Source organism: Otolemur garnettii, unplaced genomic scaffold (assembly GCF_000181295.1).
Source record: "Otolemur garnettii isolate 467f Iridium unplaced genomic scaffold, OtoGar3 scaffold00081, whole genome shotgun sequence".
NCBI lineage: Eukaryota > Metazoa > Chordata > Mammalia > Primates > Galagidae > Otolemur > Otolemur garnettii.
The window spans coordinates 6,607,196-6,625,475 of NW_003852476.1; the positions used below are offsets into that span (position 1 = coordinate 6,607,196).

The 18,280-nt window shown below is 35.4% G+C and overlaps 1 protein-coding gene across 3 annotated transcripts in view; it reads left to right on the top strand.

Moving 5' to 3' along the window:
- The window catches only part of HIF1A (hypoxia inducible factor 1 alpha subunit), a 43,986-nt gene that overhangs the window by 8,739 nt on the left and 16,967 nt on the right, over nucleotides 1–18,280 (top strand). For 2 of the 3 annotated variants that reach the window (XM_023515887.1, XM_023515888.1), the window contains exons 2-4: nucleotides 16,069–16,262; nucleotides 16,694–16,839; nucleotides 16,924–17,008. In XM_023515887.1, the coding sequence (XP_023371655.1) occupies nucleotides 16,069–16,262; nucleotides 16,694–16,839; nucleotides 16,924–17,008 (425 nt within the window). The remainder of the gene's footprint in view (nucleotides 1–16,068; nucleotides 16,263–16,693; nucleotides 16,840–16,923; nucleotides 17,009–18,280) is intronic. The other variant, XM_012807982.2, reaches the window with a different exon arrangement.

The following is an 18,280-nucleotide window of genomic DNA, read 5'->3' on the forward strand; positions in this document are numbered from 1 at the left end:
CCTCTGATAAACATCATTCTACTTTCTATCTCCGGGAGATCAATTTTTAAAAAAATACTAATCTCTCACATATGAGTGAAAATATGCAAGATTTGTCTTCCTGTGCTTGGCTTATTTCACTTCACATGATGTTCTCCATGTTCCATCAATGTATGTAAATGGCAAGATTTTGTTCTCTTTATGGCTATATAATATTCCATTGTTTATATGTATCACAATTTCTTTATCCATTCATCCACTGAATAACACCTAGATTGACTCCAAATCTTGGTTATTGTAAATAGTACTGCAGTCAACCTGGTAGTAGAGACATCTTTTATACTAAGTTCCCCTCCTTTGGATATATATGTCCAGCAATGGGATTTTAAAATTGTTAAACTATGGATAAGTATAGGGTAAAAGCGCAAAAGCCTCCTTCACCCCTATCTTCAGTCACTACCAACATCTTCTTCAAAGTATCACTCTTACGAGTTTTCTTCAAAGTATCACTCTTAATAGTTTTGTGTGGCTCTTACAGACTCTTTTCACATATTATGCCTAGTCCTGCATGTATTATGTATAATATTTCATTTAATCCCTTTCATTTAATATTATATCTTGGTTATCATTTTCTTTTTTTATTATTTTTCATTACTGGTTCAAGAACTACTTCATTCTCTTTAATTATCATACTCCTTAGCATGAGTATACCATAATTTATTTAATCGTTCCTGACTGATGGACATTTAAGATTTTCCTAATGTACTGCTATTATGAACAAGGCATAATGAATATCTCTCAATATATAAATATATAATCTTAAATATTCAAAATCATAACAATACATATTATAATTAGGAAAATACAAACAGTAGCACTCAGAGGTAACACTGTTAACATTTTATTGTCTTTTCTTACTATTTCTTATATGAGCACGTGCATGTGTTTTTTCATTAGCTAAAATTACACTGCTTGGCTTTGTTCTCCTCACTTAGTATGAGCATTTCCTACACATAAGTGTTTTTGAATAGTATTTTAGTTACATACTATTCCCTTATATAGCTTATAGGCATTGTAGAGGCAGTATTTCTTAGTAGTTAAAAGCACTGGAGTTAGTACTGAGTGCCTGGGTTGGAATCTCAATTCTGTTACTAACTAGCCAGTGTAACCTAACTTCTGTGCCTTAGTTTTCTTGTCTGTAACTGTCTCATAGTTAATAAAGTTCTTAGAACAATGCAAATACATGTAAGGTAGTGTTTGCTGTAGTTATATTTGATATTATTATTAATAATTGCCTTGTGTTAGACAATTGTTTCTAAATATTTGTTGCTATAAACTAAGGTAGAGATCTTCTTAGTTCATGAGAAGGAGTGCAAAGACTTTAAATATTAAGGTATTCTTGAAACTGAAAAATTTGATCTTAGATGATTGCTTAATAATAGTTTCATCTAATTTTAGAGGTCATTTCATTGTGAATAGTTAACTTACTACTGGATATCAAGACTTTTATATGAGCAAGTCTCATAACAACTTTTTAATAGAGGTTATATCGTTGGGATTACTCTGAAGTTTACGCAGCCTTTAAGAATTTTTAGAATCAGTCTTCTATCTAGGGAACATTCCTAAATAAATACAGTGCAATTTGGGAGACTATCTTTTTGAAGAATATGTGAGTGTTTTTAAGTTGTACAAATGAGTAGCATCTAATAGCTAATACAAAATTATGGTTCCTTCTATTTATAAGCTTCCAAGTCCTACAGTTTATCTAATGTTGAAGATACAATTTGAAGTATCATTGAAGATCTTTAGCTAGAGATCAAATTTGTTACTGACACTGATTGTAAATTACAGCTGGTAAAGGTGGTCCAAAATGGTAGTAATAGTAAAAATCCCTGGGCTTTTTAAAAACTCTACTGATGATATGCCATGACATAAACACTGTTTTGAATGCCGTGACCACTCCACATTACTTCCTGAAAACATGAGATGACATATTTTCAGACCCATGATGTAAGTATTTAAAGTTGGGAGTTGAGGAGTGCCCACGACTGCTGCAGGAGTTTGTTTCTTCTGCTTGGATCAGTAATGTTACATCCACACCACGGCCGTGAGTCTTACTCTTCATCTCCAGGGTTCTTACTGCTGGACCTTCACATCACATCAACTCAGTGTATCTCCTGCCTTTCGTATCGGCTTGCAGGTGTAACCTATTTGTTTTAGCCATATCTCTCCTGTGTCTGAGCCTTTTCTTATTTCACCTCAGTTTTTCTTTGTGTCCATTTTACCTCTGTCGTCTTAATTCAGTTTTCTGTCTCTTTCTCTTAGATTTATTGATTGGTAAGAAGGATGTTCCATCATCTCCTGGGATCTCCTTTGATTTTTCTTAACTTAGATAATTTAAATTCCATTACTCCTTAATTCCTTCACAAAATTTCCTTAAACTTTAGGAAGGATGACAAACTCTCAAGCTGCTACCACTTCCTCCTCCCAGGCTCACAGCACACATTACCATTCCTCTGTCCCAGTGATGGCTTCAGAATTTTGTTCAGTAAAGTATTCCAGGCAATGATACCAATCATGGAGTTGGCCAAAAGATGAAACCTATTTGCCATCCCAGCCAATACTATGATATAATACTAAAGCTAATAATTTTAAAAGAAGGCAAGAAAACTTTTAACATTAGATATAGGTGTATTTTGTTATAATAAAACACGTTTGAACGTTGGGGCTTGATCCTTTTGCATTATAATGGCATTTAATTGGAAGTTCCCTGAATATATTTCAAAATTGTTTGATTTAGGCCAAACTTTTTTTTTTTTTTTGAGTCTCACTATGTCACCCTCAGTAGACTGCTGTGGCGTCATAGCTCTCAGCAACCTCCAACTCTTGTGCCTAAGTGATTCTCTTACCTCAGCCTCCCAGGTAGCTAGCACCTACCATAACACCCAGCTAGGCCAAACTATTTTTTTAACATGAAATTTAAAGATTTTTGTGTTGGGAAAAAATTAGAACTATACAAATGCACAAACAGACATAATCACTAGTATATGTATCAGTTTCCTGGAAGAATGCCAGTTTGCCCTTCTTGGACTGTTTATCATTAAACATTTGAATGGGATTCTCTGATTACTTCAGGCAAATATGTTGTTGGATTATTTCATTGTCTTATAGATTATTATCATTTTGTGCACAGGGCTCTTGATCAATGTAAAAACTGGGCTGTGGGGTTTTGCAAATCACCTGAATTCATATTCTACAGAACCAACCACCAGCATGCTGCAGTTGTGCTTGCCACCATTTTAGGGAGGTTTAAATTCTCTTCTGTGGGTTACGGATTTGTCTCATATCCTTAAAAATATAGTAAAGGCTAGGAACTTAGGCTGTACTTGTTGTGTGATCTCGCACAAGTTGCTTTGTCTCTGTAGGTCTCACTTGCCCACATCTCTAAATTGGGATGATAAGAATAATTATCTTATAGAGTTATTTAGAGGATAAAATGAGATAGCAGCCCATGTGAAACACTCAGAACAATCCTTACACAAAATAAGGGCTTAATTAAAGAGAAACTATCCGCTCGACGCCTGTGGCTCAAGTGGCTAAAGCACCAGCCACATACACCTAAGGTGATGGGTTCGAATCCCCAGCCTGGGCCCACCAAACAACAATGACGGCTGCAACCAAAAAATGGCCAGGCGTTGTGGCGGGCGCCTGTGGTCCCAGCTGCTTGGGAGGCTGAGGCAGGAGACTCACTTGAGCCCAGGAGTTGGAGGTTGCTATGAGCTGTGATGCCATGGCACTCTACCCAGAGGGACAGCTTGAGACTCTGTCTCAAAAAAAAAAAAAAAGAGAGAGAGAAATTATCCTATAATCATGTTATAGTATTTAATAAGTTGTTTTCAGAAGAATTTCATTCCCTTGAACCATTGTATTGTTTAGAATCAACCTTGTAAACCTTTTTTGGCGATAATCTGACAAGTCTTTTGGTCTAAGCCAGCAGTGACATAGTAGTGGTAGAATAATTGTTGATGCTTTTCTTTTACTTGGATTTTTTTCCATGAATAACTGGACTTTGCAAATTAAAAGAAGATACTAGAGGGGGTTGGTATAGACATGTTCATATTCTAAAGTAATCTTAAAATAATTATTTTCTATGATGATAATAACAAAGGAAAACAAACACTTTCTTCAAAGATATTTATTTGGGCTAGAGAATAGGAAATGAGGAAAGCTTTTCCATGTTATTTTGGTGTCAAGATCTCATCGACTGTCTTTTTACTTGTTAGCAAAGGAAAGTTGGAAAGTGCTTGCCTGTGGAGATAACATAGTTAAAATATTTAAATGGTTCTAGTGTCAAACTAATAGTGAACACCCCCACTGTGAATGGAGGAAGGGATATTTTCTTGGATAATATGAAATAAGGTTATTTATTTTAGTGGTTCAAAAAATTTCTTCAACCCTTCACCACAACTCTAGCACCTAACTACTATGGCCTATAACAGAGTATTGTGCATTCATTTATTTGTGCAATAAATTCACAGACATTTGTGCAAATATCTTTTGAGAATTAATGATGGTTCAGGGCACTGTTGAATATTTTGGGGTGTTAATTGATTCATCCATAACATGGTCCATTTTTTAGTTTGTTGTGATTTTAAGTTTACATTTCTTACTGATGTTTGGTTTTGAGTTTTGTTACTTTAATATCAACTATCACAAGAGCATTGTCCATAGTCATGTTTACTACTTTAGCCAGTCTGCTTTTAGAATTTTTTAAGACTTGCACTAAACATTCTTCTAAGACAGTTTATTCACTTTTGGTCACTATAAATGTTAGAACGTTTTTTATTTTAGTATTTCTCAGCCTAAATAATGTTTAGATCTCTTTTGGAGCTAAATAATCCTATGAACTTTTGAGATATGCCTAGTGACTTCATTCTCAGTATACTGCATTAAAAATGGAACACTGTTCCTTGTAGTAATCATTTGGTACTAATTTGATCATAAGCAAATGCAACCTCAAATACAGAAGGCTTGTAGCAAATACGTAGAGATCATTGAACAATTCTCTTCCATGTTGTAATTCCCATAGTACTCCCTGGAGTTGCATAAATCTGCTTTCATATGATAGTCCTTTTCAAATATCTGAGGGTAACTATCGTATCTCTTCCTTTTATTCTTCTATTTTTTTTTTTTTTTGGAGACAGAATCTCACTATGTTGCCTCGGTTGAGTGTGGTGGCATCATAGCTCACAGCAACCTCAAACTCTTGGGCTTAAGTGATTGTCTTGCCTTAGCTTCCTAATTAGCTGAGACTATAGGTGCCTGCCATAACGCCCGGCTGTTTTTAGAGATGGGGTCTTGCTCTTGCTCAGGCTGGTCTTGAACCTATGAGCTCAGGCGATCAACTTGCCTCGGCCTCCCAGAGTGCTGGGATTATAGGGGTGAACCACAGCGCCTAGCTTATTCTTAAGGAAAAATTGTCCTAAATTTCTTTCATCTTTTTATTAAAAATTATATATTGAGCATATGATTTGTGGAAAGGCATTGGCCGTAATGAAAATGGGGGTTTCGTATTAAAATGGAGGGGAGAGGGTAGAAAGTCTCAGGTGGAATCTGAGATCTGCCAATCATCAACAGTGTTACCTAACCCCTTTTATAGACAAGGAAACAGGATCAGAGGTTTACTTGGGACAATTTATTTGGTAACGTTGCATAGGATGGATTAGTGTAGGTGAAGAGCAGACACTCCTGCTATGGAGAGCGTCTCCTTTGTCCTCATTCCAGAATCTTCATCACGGTCAGGGGTAGAACTAAACAGAAAAAGATCTTCAAGATAAGATTTCTGTTTTATACCTTGATTTTGACATATTTTTTTTTCAATTATGTAAGCACTTGATTATTATAACTTATGCATCTTCTATTATATTTAAGGAAATAATTATTTCAAGGATACATTCTTCTGAACATACCCACGAAAAATTTAGTGTTGCTGACCTACCTCAGGTCTATTACTGAGAGCTCATAATAAGGAAAAAAGAAAAGAAAAGAAAAGATTTTCACGCTAAAGAGGAAGTAATACAAAGAAGAAGAGGAATAGAATAGATTTTGTAATATACCACTGTGAGCTACACACAGTGCTTCTTAACTCTTTGATATTTGTGGCATTCTTGAAGGTATTAAAAGGTGATTTTTCAGAGAATTGGGAAATTCCACACTTACCACAGACTTCATTTGGTCTTCTTTGAATCCTACTCATGAGCCTATGTTCTGAGGCAAAGTTACCAGGCTTTATTAAACACACACTCCCTCTTACTGAGTTGACGTTAAGTTTTATCATTAGCTGCTGCTCCCCAGCAATTGTACTTCACTTTACATAGTATGGCCCAACCCACTCGATTTAGTGTTCTGCTTGACAAACAGTATATTGTAGGTTTATTTAGGTGTAGCTGAAAATAAGTTTTTCTCATTTTTTAAAATGTGCTGGCCTATTTATTAAAGTCCTGCTGTAAGACCTGCTAATGGTTCTCAAAGTTATATGGCTTTGTTACTTGAGCATTTAAGATTCTGATTTGGTAATTTGGGAATGGGACTCATGAATCTGTAAATTTTACAAGCACAAACTTTAAATGGCTCAGAGTGCCCATGAGGATTACCTATGAAACTATTTTTTAAACAGATAGGCAAAGTCTTGAATCTCTAGGGTTGAGATCCTGGCTTATATATTTAGGGCAAAAAAGTTCTATTAATGATTATGATATACACCACTGGTCCACCATTAACTAATCTAAGTCCTTAGTATATTTTATAGTTTATAAGTTCTAGGTGTGTGTGTGTTAATGTCTTAGGAGTTGGTGTTTCCTGTATTTGTAAAGCATTTGAGTATATTTTTAAAGAGAAAATATATATCATTTTTGAGTGTCAGTGAATAATCTTTGATTTCTTTGGGCATTTTTAAAGGACACATAAAGCAGTAGAACCTCCATGGTTGACCACTACCCTACACTGACCACCTTCTTAACTATCCCAGTCTAGACATGCCCCACATGTATCACTACAGTAGTTCTGTATGTTGACCAGTTTGTCACAGTCTATTGAGTGGTCAGCTTACAGAAATTCTATCATGTTTTTTTAGAGCAGAGGGGTTCTGAATGGTCCCAAGACAATCATCATTGGTAACACCTACTAACTTGTTAGAAAGTCAGAGTTTCAGGTTCCATCGAGACTCCCTCAATCCAAAACTCCTGCAGGTAAGGCCCAGCAATCTGTGTTTTAAGAATTCCTCCAGAGGGTTGTGATTCAAGCTTATGTCTGAGAACCTCAATTTTAGCATAAAAATTTTGCATACATTATTTATCCAGCATAATAACTTTTTATATAGTGAGGGATCAACGATTTGTTGAAAGGCTCAATACCAGTCCTGAACCAGGAGAGATTTTATTTATATTGCTAATCGAGACTAATAAAAAAAAAAGCACTTTTTTTACAAACGGAATTTAATTATGCATTGATGCAAATAGGTGGAAATCTATTAGCTACTTAATAAATTTAGTAAATGTGTAAATGAAAGTTTTACACATTAATGCTAACAGATTGCATTTTCAGAACCCACTCACTAATTTTAAGTAGTGATTTCCCCCTATTTATTTTACTACAGCATTAGAAAATAGAATATTTAAACTAAATATTTTTGTGAAGTTATTGGAAGGTAAGTAATCCCTTTATCTCTAATTGTGGATGTTTAAGAGAGATACTGCCGTGCTTCTAAGATGATTAACTTAAGCCAAGAAATTTAAGGTGTTTTTAAAAATAATTGTATGCATTCTGAGTTTAGAATTTTAGTTGATTATGAAGTGCAGAATTTTCAAAATTTGAAAATGAGAAACTGAAACTATTGAATTATATTGCTTATTCAGTGTCTATATTTTTTAAACATCCAGAATACATACTAGAATATATTTACCTTTTATTGGAAAGAAATATGATCATTCTTGTTTTATTCTCAAAATGAAGAAAAATTTTAAATTGTTTTCACTTAGTCTTTCTAGAAAACAAGTCAAAAAGTTAGATTACTACTTCTTCAGATTGTTTTGACAAATGTAGGAGTTTAGTTCATAGTGAATTTTTCTTAAAATACAAATAATTTGTGATCCTGCCATCTTAGATTGAGTATTGTTAATATTTGTCACCTGTAACACTCTTTATTGTTGTATTGTTCTGGTTTATCTATGCATTTATGAGTAATAATATATAGTATATGTATGGAAACATTTATATATATACATGCATTATACACATATACAAGTGGATCAGATTCAGATTCTTTTTTTTATAACCTGCTCTTTTCACATAATACCATATTGTAGCATATTGGATAAGCAAGATTAATTTTCATAAACTTGGCCTTTATCATGAAATTTTATGTTCCTTGGTCTATGGAAAGATAATTTCTATGCCTAATATTTTATCAGTTAGGGATAGACCCTGGTAACTGCTGTTGTATAAAAATAAGCAACATGAAGATACTTGTTCTGTAACATAAGCTCTGTGAGGGAAGGGTTTGGGTCGGTTTGCTTTATTGCAGCTTTATTGTATCCTGTGCTGGGAACAATGTCAGACTCAGAAGATGATCAATGAATATCTGATGAATGAATAACATTCTCTAGTATATGAATATCCTAAAGGTTCATTTTTAAGTTCATTGATTAAAATCGAAGATATTTTCCCGTAAAAAATAATGATAAGTTATAGATGTCTAGCTGTCCTGAAAATGTAATTTATATTTAATTTAAAGTGTTTAATTTTTGCTGTTTTTTCCATTAAGTAAGGATAGGTTTTTTATTAAATGTTACCTATTTGAAATATCCTGGTTTTTCTTTTTAACAGTTACCAGACAGAAAATGTAACAATGTATCCTCCTAATGTTAATACTCCCAATAGTAAATATAAATGTTTATCTAAAAGTAACTCCTGTTTAAAAAGACAATACTTTCTTAAAAAAGACTGGAAAGCAAAAGTAGTGAACTCATAGTTCTGCCTAAGTTTGAAAGACATACTAATATTTATAAAAATGACATAGGTGTTGATTTAACTGGCTAAGGTCATTAATTGTAACTCATGCATTTTCCTGACCACGCCCACTTAGGACAAAACAGTAAAAGATGTTATAGAGCAAGTAGAAGGAGAACTAATCTTCAGTGCTGAACCTGTTCTTGTTTCTCAGCTCTCTCTTTCTAAATCTCCTCCCTGGCAAGATCACTTATTCTCCTGGTGATGGTGATGGTGCTATTCATTGTTACATTGCTGGGTGATTTATTTTAGTCAATAGCTACTTTTTTCACTTCAGGAGGATGACACTGCTAGCTCTTGTGTTGACCTGGTTAATGCTTGTATTTGCCTATGTCCATTGAAGTGGATATGCAGATTAATTTTACCTTTGGGTTCTCACCATATAAAGAATATCCAATAAAACAAGAATGTGGTAACAATCAGTGATGCACCTTACTGAGTTTTTAAAATTATTATTTTATCTGTACAAAATATGTAACAAAAATAGCTTGAAAAATAATTTAAAATAATTGTTTAAGAACTATCCAAAATGGGTGAGAATTAAAAAAGCAATAGGAGGCTGGGCTCATGGCTTTAATTCCAGCACTTTGGGAGGCCAGAGTGGGAGGATCACTTGAGGCCAGGAGTTTGAGACCAGCGTGGGGGTCAAAAAAAACAAATCCCTCCCAAAAAAAAAAAAAAAAAAAAATAGGGCACCAGCCCCATATACTGGAGGTAGAGGATTCAAACCCAGCCCCTGCCAAAAACAAAAAACCAATTTAGCCAGATGTGGTGGTGCACACCTATAGTCCCAGCTTCTCCAGAGGCTGAGGCCAGGAGGATTGCTTGAGCCCAGGAATTGCAAGTTACAGTGAGTTATGATTATGTAGCATGCCAGCCTGGGTGACAGAGCAACACCCTGTCTTAAAAAAAAAAAATAAAGGCATATATAGGAAAAAAATAACTTAGATTTCCACCTTATCACCAAAATTAACTCTAGGTAGTTTATTTATATCTAATAAAGAAGGTGGAAACAAAACAAGATACTTATTAAGTCTGTGGAATAATGCTAATGAAGAATAAAATAATAAAAGAAATTTCAAGGGAAAAGATTGATTTGGCTTTATAAATATTTTTCACTCCCTTAAGACAAATACAAGAGGAAACAAAGATTATGGGGGAAAACATTGATATCTAAAATGACATGGTTTGTATTTGTAACATATAAAGAGATTATTTAGATTTATAAAAATAGAATCAATCAAATTAACTGAGCAGATTGTGAAATGCAGAGTAGAGCTGTGTGTAATAAGTTAAGAAGTGTATCTTAATGTCAAGCTGATACCAAACTGAATGTTTACTGGAACCAGCAAAATCTAGGTTCCCAGGCCTGTCAGAGCAGTTAGTGAGTTAGTAAAGAGTCAGAGGCAAACAGCCACACGGTGCGGAACGTCAGAGTCAGGTGAGAGAAAGAAACAGTGACTGGATTCTCTATCAGAGTGTGAGACGTTACACCAACTGGTGTTGTGTTACAGTTTCTGTTGATTTGTCTTTAGTGGTATATTTTGGTTTCTAACATCCGTTCAAATGTGTGGTATTCTAAACATTTTTCACTTATTAATCTTTATTATCATCACAGATCAAGAACTTGGTGAATTTTCCTTTTGTTTTCCTGTAAAACAGTGGTTCTCAACCTTCCTAATGCCGTGACCCTTTAATACAATTGTGATGACCCCAACCATAAAATTATTTTCGTTGCTACTTCAAAACAAATTTTGCTCCTGTTATGACTCGTAATGTAAATATCTGATATGCAGGATGTATTTAGTGGACCCCTGTGAAAGGGTGTCATTCAACCCTCCCAAGGGGTGGTGACCCACAGGTTGAGAACTGCTGCTGTGAAAGATGATGGTGTTAGAAGGTTAAACCTTGAGGGTTACCTTTCAGTATTTAAGCCACTATCAAGCCAAATCCTGGAGTATAAACAGACCCCTTTCCTACTTAAAAACAGTCTCAAAAATGACCTCACTTGAGGAGAATCCATCATTATTCAGTATGTGCATTAGTTTTAGGTATAGATCTAAAATGGTTTTAATATATTTTAAAAACCTTCACTCTTTTTTCATTAATTTGGCCTAAAGTAAGTTAGAACTTGTCAAAATGACTGCAAAGAAAACAAGAAAGTTACTGTGCCTGCCAGAGAGATGTCAATCAAATAAAACACCAACAAATGGTGAACTAAGATGTTTAAATAGCTGCTCTGTTCACGTAAAGTCTGCTGGGAGTACATAGGGTAGACTGAATCGCTGTCTCCTATTGTCTTCCCTTAGTGTTGGCATTACCCATTTAAAGTGTTCCTTGCCTTGAAGTTGGTGGACAGTGGAGCAGAAAGCATCTACCAGGGTTTTAGGTCCTTTCAGTTAGGGTTTCGGGTATGTAGGCAGACTCCAAGAAAGAGCCTGTTCCTACATCCTTCTAAATTCCAAAGCCAACCTCTGTAACTTCCCCTTTATGTCTTTTGATGTGTGTAGTTGACAAATTTTGGCCATTATAATAATGGTTGTCTTAGTGGTTAGAATGAGTTTTTGAGAGGCAGCATAGTCTAGCAGCAGTTCTCAACCTATGGGTCAGACTCACAGGAACTGTATTAGAATATCACTGGTAGTGTTAATGGTATGGGACTTCAGGGCCAGACTGCTTGAGTTGGAATACAGATTCTACCATTTATTAACTGAGTAACCTTGGATAAGGTGTTTAACGAGGGTGCTTATCTGTAAGGTGATGATCATAAAGATTAAATCAGTTAATAGGTGAAACATGTTTAGGATACCACGGTGTACATAGCAAGCACCACATATGTGTTTGGATTTAAAGCTGCCAGCCTAAGTGCCAACTTGCGTTTTCCTTGGACTCAAGACTTTATCAAGTGTCAGGCAGCTAAAACAATAAGATACTCATGTAGTTCTCATCTAGTAGTTTGGCAAAAATTAATAGTAAGATGAAAAAGATCTATAATATATAATACTGCCGAGTGCATGATGGAATTGATAACATTCATGGATTGACAGAGACAAAATTTGGTACAGACTCTTTGGAAAGCTTTTGTCTATAAAAAAAGATTAAATAGCACCTCTTTTATGTCATGAAATTTTCACTTCAGAATGTCTATCCTGTCAAAATACTGACACAAATGCAAAAACAATAATCAAATAATAAAAAGCTACTTAAACCTTCAAGACCACAAAGAGTTTTTTCACCAAATACAGTTGAGGGATATTTTAAAATATTTACACATTAACTTTATTAGAAGTAAATGTGATCATCTGGTAACATTTTGAATAGTTGTGATTTAATTTCAGCTCTTAAAGTCAGTTTCTTAAACATCAATATTTTTATAATTAGGAACCCTAACAGACATTTGTGTGCAATTAGTAGACAACACAAATGACTTAAAATGTCTGCAATTATTTTATGTTCTTAATCTAAGGAATAATAAGCACTTTCTATAAAACAACTATTGCTTATTTATGAACTTCATACACAAGATTAAGACAGTGGCTCAAAATTATTTTTCTAAATACATTTCCTATGCAAAATAACTTCAGATAGAATTATTAGTTTCATATCCAGTACTGTATGTTAGATAATAATAAAATAATAAGTTTGCAAATACTATGGTACCACAGAAATTGAGCTTTTTTCTAGTTTACTTCACCACTTGTTGTAGAACAGTCATGGAAATGGGTAAACAAACTGTTCAGAAGACAGACTTTTTTGACTGAACCCTTAACTGAAACAGCACCTTATGCAGGTGCTATTAATATGCATAAAACAACTAGGGCCCAGCCCTGTGGCTCATGCATGTAACTCTAGAACTTTGGGAGGCTGAAACAGGAGGATTGCTTGAGGCCAGGAGTTCAAAACTAGACTGGGCAACATAGTGAGACCTCTATTTGACAAAAAATTTTAAAGATTAGCCAGTTACCGTAGAGCACCTGTAGTCCCAGCCACTTGGGAAGCTGAGGCAGGAAGATCACTTGAGCCTAGGAGTTCAAGGCTGCAGTGAGCTGTGATCACACTACTATACTCTAGCCCAGGCATCCTCAAACTATGGCCCGCGGGCCACATGCAGCCCGCCTAGAACATTTATCTGGCCTGCCAGGTGTTTTTGCAGCCACTGCCTGTCATGCTTAGCAGCTAACTCATCCTGGGGTCTGCAGTCTGGCCCTCCAACAGGCTGAGGGACAGTGAACCGGCCCTCTGTTTAAAAAGTTTGAAGACCCCTGCTCTAGCCTGAGTTTCAGAGCAAATCTCTGGCTCAAAATAAGTAAATAAATAAAATAGATGCAATTGATAGAGAAATGCAGTTGCATACTGCGAGTCTCTATTCTGGTCCACATATCTTTTACTGCACAATGCACATAGGAAAACAAATAGTACAAGTCATCTCTGTGGGATATAGGCCCCATGGTCTAACAGAAGTAATTCTTGGTCTCTCATTCTCTGGTATGTGGCTGATAAAAAGAGCCTTCTGGCGAGTAGACAGCCAAGAAGCTGGGCAGTTCAAAGGCTCATAAGAGTTTTGGAAACTTGAGCTTTAAATTTAGCAGTGTTTTAAGAGTCACATATGAAGAGCATCATACAAATTTTTCCATTAAACCTTTATTAATGTGTACCCTATTTGCTTTCTGTCTGGACTAATTATATAATGAAGGAAATAATGATTTCCATCACCCATAGGTTTGTCAACTCTTGAGGTATCACATATATTACTTGTTTTCTAAAGCTCAGTTTTCTTCCAAAATTTAGGTTCATGCTCAAATTCTTATTCTTACAGTCTGCACTAGCTTAAATATATTGTCCCTGAAATGTTTTATCTCACCTCTCATTTCTAATGTATTTGTTTTAGAAGCTTGTTGCCATACCTTGCTATCTCTAAAGTTCTAGACAGTACAAGTTTTTCAAAAGTTACGGAGACATACCATCATGATGGTTAGCTTGGTCAGATACTCTTTAAAAGCGTATAACAGGCATTATAAGGGTTTCAATTGTTTACACCAAGTGTTAAATTTGTGTAGTCCCTGGATGGTAGCTTACATCAGTTGAGTAGTTCAGAAAAAGGAGGATAGTAAGTTGTTTATAAAATTCTGAACACCTGGACTAACTGTAGCATTTGAACTAATTTTCCCATTTATCATGAGGTGTCAGGGACCTTCACTCTTTTGTGGTGGTTTTATTTGAACCAGATAGGAATCTGTTTCCCAGTTATCATTACCTCTCAGCCACCACCTTAGGAGGGGAAAAATGTGAGTGGAACAGCATCTAGAGTCAATAGGAACCAACTGGGTCCCCCCAATATTGAAAGGCAGATCTTTACAAAAGGAAAAAAAAGCAGGGCACGGTTCAAATTTAAAACCTGTAGGTCTTTCAGTGAGAACAATGAGGCAACTTTAATGCATGTGAAAAACAAAATTGCAGACTGTTGCCACTGTTACCATTTCATGTAGCCTTATCAATTAATTTCCGGTTTTTAAAAATTGTACACAACTGAGAAAATACTGATTCACATGGGTAAGTAATTACAGTGATAATAGTTTTTAATAAATAGTTTAAGTTAAATCTCAAGGTACACAAGTTGAATTGCTATATGTAGATGCAGGAATTGAAATTTTTGTATCAAAGTTCAGTTACTAAAGTAACAAATGTTTACATTTCTTATTGAGGTATAAAAGTAATTTAAGCACACAAACTTGAGTAAGTACTAAAACTAGAGTATCTCTGTTATCACAATACAATTCAGCATAGCACAAGAATCGTCCTTTGCTTCTCTGATTGTGCCTTTCAGCTTTGCAGATTATTTGAAGGAAGAAAGAGTTGAGGTGGAGACAATTACTATGTATTACTTTATTCATAGGATGTAAGGAGGGTTAAGTGAAATAATGCTAGCACAGTCCAAAATGCTCAGCAAATCATCACGCTTGTTTTAGGAAATATTGATTTAACAGGAGTTGAGGGGTCTAGAAAATCGGCTTAAATAGTTGAAGTAGAAGCAACATTCTCTATTTAATAAAAAATCCTGGAAGAGCAAAGACTTTGGGGTGAAAAAAAAACTACTTGGGTTCAAATCCTGTTTGCTTCAGAATGACTGTTTTTAGCCTGCTAATTCTCAGTTTTCTCATTTATAAAACAGGAACAATATTTAGCTTACTTATAGGTAGTTTTTGAGAGAACTAGGCACCTGTTACAGGGTAGTGTTTGGACAATAATAGGTTTTGATACAAAATAGCTATTAAGGAACCAGATAAGGACAGAACCAGGTATAGCCTTGCATTCATTCATCTAGGTTAAGAAGAATAGATGCCTCTAGATTTAATCATGGTTTCTCAATATTAAGACTACTTTTGGACTCGGCACCTGTGGCTCAAGCGGCTAAGGCACCAGCCAAGTACACCTGAGCTGGAGGGTTCGAATCCAGCCTGGGCCCACCAAACAACTACTGCTGCAACCAAAAATAGCTGGGCATTATGGTGGGTGCCTGTAGTCCCAGTTACTTGGGAGGCGGAGGCAGGAGAATTGTTTGAGCCCAGGAGTTAGAGGTTGCTGTGAGCTGTGCGCTCCAACCAGGGTGACAGCTTGAGGCTCTGTCTCAAAAAACAACAACAACAACAACAAAAACGACTTTTGAATGACTGAGAGTTATAGCCGTATTGATATAGGCTACTTTAAGTTTTTGGCTAAAATAAAAACATCTTTTCCAATTTCACGTGCCAAAGAGGAAACACCTGCTTCAAACAATTTTAAAGCTTGACTTTAGACTTCTTGTGAGAGTTCCTTATGTCATCAGTAATCAAAAAAAAATTTATAGCTGTCTTTTATTAGAATACCTTCATGTAGTAGACTCTGTCCATGTAATTTAACTACATGGCATCTTCTAATCCTTTTGTGATCGGCAGAAATGTAAAATTAGTTTTACTCAAGCTAAGGCAAATTAACTAATATACATTTTCTGTCTCTTCTTTGTCTGCTCCCCCTTTTTTGGTTAAGTAGGATAAGTTCTGAACGTCGTAAAGAAAAGTCTAGAGATGCAGCCAGATCTCGGCGAAGTAAAGAGTCTGAAGTCTTCTATGAGCTTGCCCATCAGCTGCCACTTCCTCATAATGTGAGCTCCCATCTTGATAAGGCTTCTGTCATGAGGCTCACCATTAGCTATTTGCGTGTGAGGAAACTTCTGGATGCTGGTGAGTTCTTTTATAAGGGCATAATTGGCCTAAAACTTAGAAATCAGAACTAATTAGAAATTATCTTTAAAAGGAGGTCACAGTGTTTTGATTTTATATACCTCATTATGTTGTGATACGTACACTTTTTATAGTTATTCATTAATCCTTACTATTTTCACCAAGTGTTTTCCTAATTACTTTTTGAAATAATCCTTCTTGTTGCATTTTAAATTGTTTTGCCATATTCTCTTAAATGTACATATTCTTTAAATTCTTCTCTAGTAGGATGTTCATGTGAATACTGACTTTTAAAGCTTTTTAAGATACTGCCTTTTCCTTCTCCTCCTCCCCACCTGCCTGCCTTTCTCGCCTTGTTACTTTCAGTTTGCCTTACTGCTTTATTTTAAATAATCTTTGTAACTATATTTTTCTTCTTATGCCCTTTTTAGGTGATTTGGATATTGAAGATGAGATGAAGGCACAGATGAATTGCTTTTATTTGAAAGCCCTGGATGGTTTTGTTATGGTTCTCACAGATGATGGAGACATGATTTACATTTCTGATAATGTGAACAAATACATGGGACTAACTCAGGTAAAACAGCCACATATTAAGAGCCCTTCCATATGTTTTTATGATTTTATGATGGAGACTTATGTTTTAAAAATGTGTTTGCAGTTTGAACTAACTGGACACAGTGTGTTTGATTTTACTCACCCGTGTGACCATGAGGAAATGAGAGAAATGCTCACCCACAGGAATGGTAAGAGAAGTCTGTCAGTTGACGGGACAGGGTTTTAGTTAATCAGATACTGTTACTAATTTAAATTTTGCTGTTGTACTAACCTGTGGCAAAATGTTTCATCTTTAATAAAATGTTAATTCTTTGTTATAGAAATACCTTAAAATACTTAATTCCATAAATAATTATATGTGTGTGTGTACAAATAAATACAAAGGAAAAATAAATAAAAATGAGGACCCAAAGAAGTTATAAACTAAAATACAATTTTAAGGCAAATCGCAGATAATGGGATTTTAGACAATTATTCAAGTTGAGGGACCAATTTGAGTCTGAGCTTTCTAAGGGCCCCAGGAAAAAAATGAAAAAAGTCACCAGAATTTTAAGAGAATAATAATTGCTTATTTGAACATCTTAGGATATTCTCAGGAATTTGAGACTATGTAGTTAGCCTACAAGATACCACATTATGAATTGCCACACAGTAACAAAAAAAGACACCAAGACTTCTAACACTTTTTTAGTTGTGTTTTGTTTTGAGACAGAGTCTCACTATGTTATCATCTGTAGAGTGCTGTAGCATCACAGCTCACAGTGGCCTCAAACTCTTGGGCTTAAGCGATTCTCTTGCCTCAGCCTCCAATTGGCTGGAACTACAGGCGGCTGCCACAACACCCGGCTATTTTTTGTTGCAGTTGTCATTGTTTAGCTAGCTCAGGCCAGGTACGAACCCACCAGCCTCAGTGTATGTGGCTGGTGCTGTAACCACTGTGCTACAGGCACCAAGCCTATTGGGATAATTTTTAAAGTTTTTAAAATCTAATTTATTATAATAATAATAGCTGACCCCTGTTGAGAGACTATCCAAGCTGGAACATTGTTCTCTGCATTTTATATGCTTTAACTTCTTTATTTCTCACAACAACCTGATGAAGTTAACTGTTAAAATTTCTAATGTATTGAGGCATAGTTACTGAGTAACCTGCCCAGTGTTACTTGATTAGTAAATGGCAGAACTCTGCCTGAACTTGGATAGACTGGCTCCACTGGTACTTTAGAGATCTTTTCATATTCTTGAAATTCATTACATTCTTTTTTTTTTTTTTTCCAGTAGGAGCCTTCCCCTGTATTTTAACTCAATATTGCATTTTTACTGTGAAATTGGGGGGGAAATGTGTACTTTTTAGAATTCTGTGTAAAGGAGAACTCAACATGTTCTGACCACAGACCTGCGTGGGTTGTCAGTGAGTTGTAGTGTTTAGACGTGAGGTTGTATTGAGTGCTCAGTGTGTT